Below are 12,288 nucleotides of genomic sequence, written 5' to 3'. Positions count from 1 at the left end.
TTGGATGCAAAACTGTACTGTAGCTACACTTCCAGGACCCACTCACCTGTCAAACAGCTCTCCTCCTGTGACGAGTTCTAAGACCAGACTGATTTCTGTAGGGGTTTCAAATATTTCTTTAAGTTTTATCTGGGAAAAGATATAAAAAATCACAAATTTTTTATTTTCATCCTTAGGAAATCGTTAAAACTATGGTTACGACAGCTCCTTATTCTAGTCGCAGGCAGTCATCTGTCACTCTCTGGTTGTTTTTTATCAGTCACCTCATGTGTTCAAAGATCCTTTTGAACTTTTATATTTCCCCTTTTGATAGCTAAAGATAGCTGCCCTAGAAGTGCTTCCTAAATTTTGCCAAATCATCCAAATGTTTGAATTTCAACTGAATTAAAGAAAACAAACCAGAGGCAAACAAAACTTCCTAAACCATTTGAAACCATCATGACTGGTAGAGATGCGAATGTTTCTTTTTCTCAGAACAGGACTTCAATTAGGGGTCTGAGACAGAATGGACCAGGTTAAATTCTATCAGCACAGAAAGGGAATCCCTTAACAGCTAAAGAGTTGCTGGTAGATAAAAGAACACTCAGAAAAGTAACAGAGATAGTGATTTGACTGATCATAACAGGGTTTTCATGATATTCAGATAATCCATCCAATTTTGGATACTTTCCTTCTGAGAATCAAGTGACCAGGACTGGCATATATATTTGAGGAAAATTTCATATTGACTTCTCTTTGAAAGAAATAAGATATATAATGCAAAGTGGTGACTGTCTATGGCAAATTTTGTTAATTGCTTACCCAAAGCCCTTCTCTCCCTACTTTACTGCAAACAGAACTCTTGTTTAGGGAAACAAGGTACCTAGTCTCAAATTATGGGTTATGGTTAGTCTAAGCCATTTATGATAACCCAGGTCCTTAATTTTCCAGTCTTCGTGCAGGTTAGGGTGATTGTGTGACCAGCTTTGGCCAGTAAAATCTGAAGAGAATTCTGCAACTGGAAATTTTGGAAAAGTGTTTAGGCTTCTCATCAGACTCTGCTGGTTAAACCTTTCCGCTCCCTTCTGTCTTGAACACAGACCTGGAGACTTGTGAAGACTGTACAGCAGCCATTTTAGGGCCATGAGGGAGAAACATGGAGGTGAAAGCTGCTCCCTGAAGATGGGAAAGCGGGAGCCCCCTAGGGGTACAGTGGCTAAGGGGCCTCCCTGAGAGCTCAGCTGGTAAAGAACCTGCCTGCAATGCAGGAGACCCAGTTCGATTCCTGGGTTGGGAAAAAACTCTGGAGAAGGGATAGGCTACCCACTCCAGTATTCTTGGGCTTCCCTGGTGGGTCAGATGGTAAGAATCCACCTGCAATGAGGAAGACCTGGGTTGGATCCTTGGGTTGGAAAGATCCCCTGGAGGAGCCTGGCAGGCTACAGTCCACGGGGTCACAGAGTCACACACGACTGTGACTAAGCACACACAGCACAGTGGCTGAGACTCCATGCTTCCAATGCAGGGGGCGGGCGGAGGGGTGGGTTAGATCCCAAGTTGGGATCAGGAAAAAGGACAAAAGATGGGAGAACCAATGGATGGGTCTTGGATGACATCACTGAAGAGCTATTTGCTAACAACTGCCTACCTTCTGATTTCTCGTAAGAAAAATATTTGTTTAGACCAGCATATTCAAGTTTTCTGACTGAATTGCTAACTAATAAACAACTTGTAAGCACTTTGCCTTGAGCCGAAGCATGCCGGTCATCCTCTGAGACACCACAAATTTCTCAGTGAAATGAATAAAATATTTTAAGTAACTGGCTCACTTTATAAAAACAAGTTATGGCCCAGAAAATGATTTTGTTCTTTTCATTTCACTGGCTTAAGGAAGCTTCCCCCAGCCCTTCTTTCCCTTGGTGCCTTTATCTGGATATAGCCTAGAGCAGAGCTTCGGAGCACGTTTTATTTTCCCCATTCAAGCACGTTATTTATTTTAATCTTTGCATTATTTCTGAAGCAAATACTCTCTCACAGGAGACTCAAATGACTTTGGAAAGCAAAGCATTTTCTTCACAGGCATTTTCAGCAATGGCGTATTAATAAGATAGGCACACAAAAGGAAAAAGCCTGTGTTTTATTAGAGTGAAAAAAAGCTCTCCAATTTCAGTTATCCTTTTATGCATGAAAATAACGATGGTATATATTGCTGGTCTGCCCATTTTGAAACTCTTTCAAGGGGTATTATTCTTAAGATTTATTCAGTTAAAGAATTGAAAGACAAGATCAGATAAGGACAAGAATTAGGCCAAGGTGGCTACTTACTAGTGGTGAAAGAAGGAGTTCTTATCATCAGAATGGACAGTAAAGAACAAAAATCTCTTTTGGTTACTTTGCAGATTATTTGAAATAGTAGGCTAAAAACCACTTACAATGTTTGGATGTGAGAGGCGAAGAAGAACTCCTATCTCAGTTCTTACGATTTTTTTGTCCACCTAAAAGGCAAAATGAGAGAAAATGAAAGATACTCCCACCTTAGAATCTCTTCATTGTAGCAGAGAATCAGAAATAGCAATAACCACCTGGATGAATCAGGTCAATGGCAGAGATGAATTTCTAAGCTTTTTTCTTATATGTTACCTTCTTCCCTTTCTGCCCAGCTGCATGTCTTTCCCCTCTGCTTCAGACATGAAGGGAACTCGCTAATAAGGGTCACAACTCATCAGATCCTTTACGTGGCTCCTCTGCTGTCAAAAGTCATCCCTATCACCACTCAGGCACAAGTGCTTCTCAACCTATTCCTCCTCTTTCTCTTCCTTTCTTTTAAAAGCCTTGATTCAAACGCATTGGAGCTGTCAGTCACTTCACTTGCTTGTTTCCCACAGAAGTGAGTGTATAATCCGGCCTGACCAGTCAGAAGACTCGGTCTCCAGCCAAAGTGACTGAGTCAGAGAATCAACAGATCAAGTCATCACAGTCAGGCCTCCCCCGACATTTTACTCAAATAATCAACAAAGCGTTCTCTTTTCCTCTGAAATTGGGAGAGAAAAAGAGGATGGAGTCTGCCACTACCAGGGACTGTTACTGATGCCGTTTGGAGACCATGTCCCTGAAAACAGAGCCGACGCTGCTAAAGAGGAAGAGTGGGTACTGCTGACAGTGTGACCCACTGGGTTCAGTTGCCCACAAGCGAGTCTGCCCTCTGAGCTTTCTCACTGTGTGAGCTACTGAGTCTCCTCTTCTACTGAAACTAGCTGGAGCTGCTTGATGCCTAGTGATGGAAGCTGAAGGAAAGTAGGGGGTCTAAGGAAATAGCGACTCTATATGCAAGACTGGAGGACAGGTTTGGATAAAGCAGTTCTTCAGACCTATGTGTTTTCTGGGATGGAAGAGGGTATACAGCTTTCATCACATTCTCCAAATATCTCAGGCAGAGGAAAGTTTACAAATCTGAGCCATTTGAAAAAAAGAAAACGTGCTCCTTGGAACCAGGGGAGTCAAGGACCTCTCGTGAATGTATATGTAATGAATGCATGCCACATAGTAAGGGTTTAATACAGCTTTGTATGTACTCAGGTTCCTATTAAACAATGCCAGGGATATGAAAAAAAAAAAACACAGATAAAAACGATCTTTTTCAGAGGAAGATTATAATCTAATTTTGGGCATAAAACTCCTCTATTAAGATGCCATAAGAAGAACATAAGCTGTAAACAAGTTTTGTTTTAAAAATTTCATTGTTCAATGGAGAATTATTTTTCTATGAGTCAAAATATTGCTATCACTCAGTGGGCTGAAGTTATTAGCCATTAAAAGTCACACTATTGTTAAAATAAAGTGAAGAAAGTCTTGCTTGAGTGTGCACAGGCGATGCTAGTGTGATGTGTGTGGGCTGCTGGTGGCCACTCGGTGACCTGGGAGCCCGACCCATGGCATGGAGACAGCATGGTTTGGGGGTGATGTGGTGTTAGAGGAAAATGCTATACGAGTTCTTTTACCTAGTGAAAAAAATCATGTATTTCATGAAAATTTGCTATTGAACAAAAGACATCCTACTTGCATCAGATGGGAGATCTCTGACAGAGAGAGGCATTGCTAAAGCAGGCAGACACTGACAGATTTCTTCCGAAGAGCTCTTGGCTCACACTCCATTTCAGCTCTGCAGATGCTATTGAGGAAAATCTCCATATACATGATAATTTTTTAATTATTTTAAAAATTTAACATTTTTTCTAGCTTTGCTAAGGCATAATTGATATACAAAAACCCACACATAATCAATGTATACAATGTGGTGAATCTGGACACAAGTTCCCATCACCATGATCAAGGTAATAAATACATCCATCACCTCCAGAAGTTTCCCATGTCCCTTTGTTGTGTGTGTGGGGGGCGTTAAGAATGCTCAATGTGAAATCTACCCTCTTGACAAATTTTTAAGAGAACAATACCTTACTGTTAACTATAGGCGCTGTGTTTAGAGTAGCTCTCTGGACCTTACTGACCTTGTATAACCTGATACCCACTGAGCAACAACTCCCCACCCACTCCTCACCCATCCCTAGGAAGCACAAGCCTGCTCTCTGCTTCTGAGTCTGACGATTTTAGATGTCTCACACAGGAAGAATTCATCCAATGAATACTGATTTTTTTAATCACTATCTTCTCCATAGGACAAACTGAATTTCCTCACTAATACAAATATATATATATATATTTCTTTTCATTACTGTGTGATGTTTAAAAAAGTTTCAGAACATGTGTCTCTAAATTAAGATTTGTTAACAATCGAACCTATTTTTCTTATTACACATTTAGTGTTCACATAATACAAGGTTTTCTTCCTTGTTTTCATAATTTTTGATCCATTTCAAATAAGTATCAGAGATATCCTTTAACTTTTTTCACATGATATAGTAAAATCTTTTAATACCAATGTGAATTTTAAGCAAATCTATTTACTTTAATTAATTTATTTTAATTGGAGGCTAATTATTTTACAATACTGTGGTGGTTTTATCATGTTATGTCAACACATTAAATGTTGGGATGCCTTCAAAAATTAGTTCTTTGAAAATTACCTAAACTCTGGAAATATTCATAACAGATTAGATTATTTGGAAATAACATTCTTCTAATGTAGTTGTTGGTTTTTAATTCAGAATTAATTTTCTTTAAAGTTAATTTTGCAAAGGGTCATTATTTTCCCACTATACTTAAGATTAGTAGCTCTCAAAGTATGATTGGAGGACCCTTCTGGGTCCCTAAGACTCTTTTCAAGGTATATAAAAGACTTGCCCTTTTCCAACTACACATCTGGGTGAGACTAGATATTTTTTTCTATACTTGAAACAAAACAAATTGAGTGCAGAGGCAGTTGAGAATTAAACTGTCTTCTATTGAGCCAGATAATAAAGAGATTTACAAAATAATGCCACTCTTCTAAGTATTTTTATCTTTTGGAAAATAAACTTATTTTTCACTGTAAATATTATTTATGTTAAAATATGCTAGAACTGGATTTATTACTCTTATAGCTTTAGTTACTACTTAAAGTTCTTTCATCTCTTATAGAGACTCTCCGTCTCTAATACAGTAGATGTGTGTGTGTGTGCTCGGTTGCTCAGTCACGTCTGACTCTTTTGTCACCCGGGGACTGCAGCCCACCAGCCTCCTCCATCCATGCATTTTCCAGGCAAGAATACTGGAGTGGGTTGTCATTTCCTCCTCCAGGGGGTCAAACCCACATCTCCTGAGTCTCCCACACTGCAGGTGGGTTCTTTCCCATTGTGTCAGTAAATGTGTATAGCTATTTGGGATTCTCAGTGAGTTAGAGAGTAGAAAGGGCTTCTACGGCCCACAAGTTTGAGAACCACTACTCCAGAAACCTTAACATTACACATCTGAAAGCAGAAACTAGAAAAAAACAAAACTGTAGTAATAATTGAAATGAAAGAAGGATGTGAACACCGTCTCCTCCCTGCTCGCCTGAATGCTGCAGCCCAGACTGAATGCAGGTCATGACTCAAGTGGAGGCCAGGAAGAATCCTAGAAAGAGGAAGCTAGAGAAAACTGGGGTGTGTAAAGTCATCAGTCCAGAGAGTAAACCGAGTGAGAAGCCTGGACTAAAGCCAAGGTGAGGACAACTGAGGGATCCAGCAGGAATGAAGCTGAAAGGGAGAAGCAAACAAGACAGGAGACAGTCAAACGGCTGAGAAACCAAGGACAAAGCAATCGAGGTCAGAACATCTTTCCCACAGAGATTAGCTGAGAGTCACTTGTCACCTTTTCAAAACACAGTCTAGAGGCCCCCAGGCAGCTAAACCGTAGCGGTGGTTCCCCCGAAGGTGCCGCGGCTGGGTGGCCACACGGGTGCATCCTGACAGCCGTTTCACTTGACATCTCCCCAGTGTGTCTCCTGTTCCAGATGATACTGCTGCCTTCCCATTTCTGACTTCCCTTCCAAACACCTGGGCAGGGCCTTCCCAGGTGCCAGCACAGGGGGTACGGCTCATCCCCTGCCCTACGTGCTGCAGGGCAGCAGAGTCCACGGCCCCAACCACTGAGCCCACCTGCCCAGAGCCCGGGGTCTGCAACCAGAGAGGCCCCCATGATGAGCGGCCCACACACCACAGCCAGAGGGCAGTGCCCGCTCGCACCAGAGGCAGCCCGTGCACAGCAGTGCAGACACAGTGCGGTCAGGAATAGGAGGAGGGCGGGTTAGGAGACGGTCTGAGCGCTGGCATGGCCATTCAGACCCAATACTATGTTTCCAAGAACACAATTGTCAAGCAAGCCACAAAAGCGGGCAGCTACCTGAACAGTCAGTACTGCCACTTGAGATTAGCTTCAAGAGCCCCCATAATTTGCATCTTTCAGAAGCATCCACAGATGGCTTTAACAAATCAACAACAACACTGTTATACAGGAGTTTTGTCCAATCATGGTTCACTCTTGAGTTTTTAATCTGAAAACCCACACAACATACCTTCACTATGTACAAAATAACTTGGAGAAAGATAGGTTTTAATTGCTAACAATTTTCTATTATAAAAATACACATTACGTATATACACAAAAATTAAATACACAAGAAAATTCTAACTTTAGCTTCCCAGAGAACAAACATAAGGTGAGGATTAACATTCAGGCTTTTATTTGGAATGTGCACCCCCAAAGCAGTGAGAGTGAGGAAAAAGGGAAGTGCAGCGAGGTAAGAGACGACAGAGCACGGTCAGCCACTGCTGCACTGAGCTGCAAGGACTCACAGGTCACGGGGCGGCTGCACCCATCTGCCTTCCCTAACAGTCCTTCCCCAGAGGAGTGGTCGCCTTGAAGCTCAGGGGACGGTGGGGAGAGAGGAACTTCCTCCTGTTTCCCACTGGCCAGTTTTGGCCCCAAGGCGTTAATTCTGTATACCTCTGGGTTCCATCTGTAGTCTCGGGCAGGCACTCATGATGCCGTATTGCTCTTCATCAGGTGTCATATCTCATTCGGATTTAGAAGTGGCTGGAGGAGTCAGAAAGTTAAAGTGTGTGTCTAGGTGGGCCTCTGTGCGTGCAGCTGGTGGGCAGTCCAGCCCTCCCTGGTTTGAAGACAGTTTGGCACAAGGGATCTGGGAGGCCCAAGGGCGTTCGGCCCAGTCACGGTGACTTCTGAGTGTTAATCCATCACAGGAAAATCAGACTGACTGCAGTGGGGCCAGAGCTGCTTGCCCAATTTACTGTATTTTACTGCCCATCAGAAAGAGCTTTTCTTCCATTTACATTCTTTGTGCAATTTACTAGCTGCCAATGTGACACTGATAATCTTAGATGGCTTGGGCACATGCAAAGCCTTGTTTTAGCTTCCCCATGTGATGACCGCAAAGAGCTGGACATGACTGAATGACTGAACTGAACTGAACTGACCTGAACTATCTGAACTATCCTAAACAGTCAAAGAAATACATCTTTCCATCATCATAAAATCATTTGTACAGTTTTAAAACTTCATGGAAATCAAGATTCCTCAACATTGAAAGAAATCCCAACTTTGCTTTTCGCCTCCATGGAGGGAGAGAGAGAAATGGGTAAGAGGCACAGTTCCAGAGTAACATCAGAGGAGGAGGCTCCACCATCGGAACAGCTGATCAAACATGGGCCCTGCACTGAGACACACAGCAAATATGCTCCTATACTGGGATTTGGAAGGCTACGGGAAAAAAGAAGGAAGAATTGAAAAATAAGTGAAGAAGAAAGTACTGAAGAATTAAGGAGGAAGAAAAAGGAACACCAGTTTCTGCACATGAACATAATGGATAGAGACACAAGGGTGAAGTAACTGGAAAAGGGGAGTAACCGCACCCCAGATATCTCTGGCCTTGACCCTCCCATCTCAGACAGGGTCGAGATCCAGATTCCGGAACTCCCAATACTCTGGACAAGTTGGTTCCTGCTCTGCTTCTTCTAGGAGTCAGTCAAGTAAAGCAGCATCTCCACATAAAACGCTCAGTCTCATCTTATCTTCTTTGCAGGGATGCAGATCATAAGTCTTATTTTGTCTCTGTTATTTCTTTGACTTTTTAGGCTCATTTTTGGTTTTAACAATGACCAGAGAACATGATGTGAAGTACAGAACTGTGCTCTTCAGACTCTTTGTGAAAATAGACAAAATACAAATTATTAATGGGAAATAAGCATAAAAATATCTTTAACTTTTCCCAACTCTTTTCTGCACAGTTTCTGCTTAATTTAGCATCCTGTTTTCAGACATATCAACAAGTACATGTTGGCACTAACATGCTTGGTGAAATGACTTGACAACAGGAGCTTTGTTAAAGTCAAGAATGACAGTTTTAGCCTACAATGATTTGAAAGCCAAGATTTGCTACTTGAAATGCATAAACCAAATGTGAGACACATAAAATATTGAGGTTTTCCTACATGAAGCTATTATCTCCGAACTTTGGCCAAGTCTGATTATTCCTTTATCTTCTTCATCTAACAGAAACCTGGGCATCTCACGACTACCTTAGTGTGAAGGGTGACTGCCTGGTGAAGAATGATACTGCCATTTACTGAGATGGTGAAGACTGGAGAGAAGCAGGTTTAGAAGGTGCAAGTAACAGCACGGCCCTGCCCACTGTGCTGGACTCGCCCACTGTTCACCCCCTTGGACTGTTGCTGGTGCGTGTGTGCTCAGCTGCTTAGTCGTGTAGACTCTTTGAGACCCTCTGGACTATAGTCCACCAGACTCCTCTGTCCCTGGAATTCTCCAGCCAAGAATACTGGAGTAGGTTGCCATTTCCTACTACAGGGGATCTTCCTAACCCAGGGATCGAACCCATGTCTCCTGCATCTCCTGCACTGGCAGGTGGATTCTTTACCACTGAGCCATCTACTGTAGCTCACTGATCATCAAATTGATCTTTGAAGAATCAAAGATCGTCTCCACTTCTGAGCCCTTCCATTTTGCACTTGATAGTCTTTTGCCTTGAATGTTCTTCTCCACGATATTTCAGCATGACTTTGGACTCAGAGGAGAATGGAAGGGGCAGCGGTGCAGAGGAGGTGAGGGCTCAGCGGCGGGGGCTCAGCGGTAGGGGCTGTGAGGAGCCACAGACATGGCGGGGATGGGCAGAAAGAAGACCTAAGTGGCAGAGGAGCCAATCTCCTATTTCACACTTAACAAGACTAGTCTAATGCCAATCTGGCTCTAATCAGCATGAGAAGACAAACTAATAAAGCTCAAATATGCTTGGTTTTGAGAACTGTGAAACAATGTATTTTGGTAGTTCTCTGACGGCTGCCTCCTACTCTGCATTCTCTGCAATATTTGGGAGAACGAAATGGAGGAAAGCGGAGCTTTCCAATGGAGGAGGATCCTGAGGATCTGAACTGAATTTATGCTAGACAAAAATGCCCCTCAGGACCTCAGCCCAGAAAAAAAGACACGTGTCTTTCAGAACGTGAAACCTCTGTACATCATGTAGGTTCAGAAGAGAGCAGCTCTTCCAAGGGAGGCTACCTCTTCTCCTTCATTCTTAAAGTCTAAAATATGAGCCTTCCTGCTTGCAGATGCTAGAAACCCTTTCACAGGGAGCAGGCTTTTACTTTACAGTGAATGAAGCAGGCTTAAAATATTCCTGGGAGACATAACAAGCTGAACAAAGCTTATACAGAAGATTTGACTGACGCCAGACTTTCTTTAGAAACAGATTTAACAGAGGGAGAGAAAAACGGGAAAAGAACATGATATATAAAGTGGAAAGGACTTTACATACCTCTTTCTGGAGAAGGGGTACTCACTCCAGTATTCTGGCCTAGAGAATTCCAAGGACTGTATAGTCCATGGGGTTGCAAAGAGTCACAACTGAGTGACTTTCACTTTCATTTTTCTCCTATTTCATCTCTGTATCTCTCCCTGGCATTAAGAATACATCGGGGTTACCCTCATTTAATATGTCTTAACTTATATGCAGAGTACATCATGAGAAACGCTGGACTGGAAGAAACACAAGCTGGAATCAAGATTGCCGGGAGAAATATCAATAACCTCAGATATGCAGATGACACCACCCTTATGGCAGACAGTGAAGAGGAACTAAAAAGCCTCTTGATGAAAGTGAAAGTGGAAAGTGAAAAGGTTGGCTTAAAGCTCAACATTCAGAAAATGAAGATCATGGCATCCGGTCCCATCACTTCATGGGAAATAGATGGGGAAACAGTGGAAACAGTGTCAGACTTTATTTTTCTGGGCTCCAAAATCACTGCAGATGGTGATTGCAGCCATGAAATTAAAAGACGCTTACTCCTTGGAAGGAAAGTTATGACCAACCTAGATAGCATATTCAAAAGCAGAGACATTATTTTGCCAACAAAGGTTCATCTAGTCAAGGCTATGGTTTTTCCTGTAGTCATGTATGGATGTGAGAGTTGGACTGTGAAGAAAGCTGAGCACCGAAGAATAGATGCCTTTGAACTGTGGTGTTGGAGAAGACTCTTGAGAGTTCCTTGGACTGCAAGGAGATCCAACCAGTCCATCCTAAAGGAGATCAGCCCTGGGATTTCTTTGGAAGGAATGATGCTAAAGCTGAAACTCCAGTACTTTGGCCACCTCATGCGAAGAGTTGACTCATTGGAAAAGACTCTGATGCTGGGAGGGATTGGGGGCAGGAGGAGAAGGGGATGACAGAGGATGAGATGGCTGGATGGCATCACCGACTTGATGGACATGAGTTTGAGTGAACTCCAGGAGTTGCTGATGGACTGGGAGGCCTGGCGTGCTGTGATTCATGGGGTCGCAAAGAGTCGGACACGACTGAGCGACTGAACTGAACTTTAAAAACATCTCATTTTCCAATCCCTCACCTCTCTTCCTGCTTTCAAAGTGTATCTCTGTTCTTCTTAGCAGAAAACCTGTCCAGAGCTGTCTGTATTCTTTCTCCACTTCCTCCTCCCTTTCCTCATAGATTGGTCAGTGAAATTCAATCTGGCTTCATCTGCCTTTATAGGAGAGACCAGTGGTCTCCTTGAAGGAGGCTAACTACTGTTCTGATCTTACCTTACTCTGTCAGCAGCATTTGATACGTTATTTGATCACTCCCTTCTTCACATGGAACTGATTACACATTGTCACCATTCTGGTCTGACTTTTCTTCTACTTTAAAGGCTACACAAGTATTATACTCCCTACCTAGTAGCCCTGCTCTGATTTTTAGCCTCTGCGATGATCACTCCCTCTGCATACAGCAGCCAGAGATATCTTTAAAATGTAAATCAGGTCATGTTACTCTCCAGTTTAAATGCTGGCACCCCACTGTGCCCAGAATAAGGCCTCTGCCTCCGAGGCCTTACAGCTCCAGGTGGGGGCCTCACCCTTGTGGGTGGATGTTGTTTTCTTTCTACACTGGCCACTCGACCTTCAGACCAGGCTCCAGGCCTCCTCCCCTTGACCCTGTCACTTCACTCAGAAAGCAACGAAGAGGCTTTCCCAGGTCACTGCACCAAAAGAAGGTACATGCACATATACACGGGGCTTCCCCGGTGGCTCAGGGGTAAAGAATCTGCCTGCAGTGGAGGAGCCGCAGGAGACTCAGGTTCAGCCCCTGGGTCGGGAAGATCCCTGGAGGAGGGCAGGGCAACCCACTCCGGTACCCTTGCCTGGAGAGTTCCATGGACAGAGGAGCCTGGCGGCTTACAGTCTGTGGGGCTGCAGAGTCGGACACGACTGAGTGACTAAGCACACATGCAGACAACCACACACATCACTCTAGTCCCTTCATAGATTTACACGAATCTGTGTTACCACTTGGTGATAAATTACCTG

The 12,288-nt window shown here is 43.3% G+C and overlaps 1 protein-coding gene across 1 annotated transcript in view; it reads right to left on the bottom strand.

The window, feature by feature from the left end:
• Nucleotides 1-12,288, bottom strand: part of CAMK4 (calcium/calmodulin dependent protein kinase IV) — a 269,812-nt gene that overhangs the window by 116,693 nt on the left and 140,831 nt on the right. Inside the window, exons 2-3 of the mRNA XM_061424868.1 lie at nt 2,412-2,474; nt 47-129 (exon numbers count right to left, since the gene is read on the bottom strand). Coding sequence (XP_061280852.1) covers nt 47-129; nt 2,412-2,474 — 146 coding nt within the window. The remainder of the gene's footprint in view (nt 1-46; nt 130-2,411; nt 2,475-12,288) is intronic.

The sequence above is a fragment of the Bos javanicus genome, chromosome 7 (genome assembly GCF_032452875.1).
Source record: "Bos javanicus breed banteng chromosome 7, ARS-OSU_banteng_1.0, whole genome shotgun sequence".
NCBI lineage: Eukaryota > Metazoa > Chordata > Mammalia > Artiodactyla > Bovidae > Bos > Bos javanicus.
The sequence above is the reverse complement of the archived record's forward strand: the minus strand, read 5'-3'. Positions and strand labels throughout refer to the sequence as shown.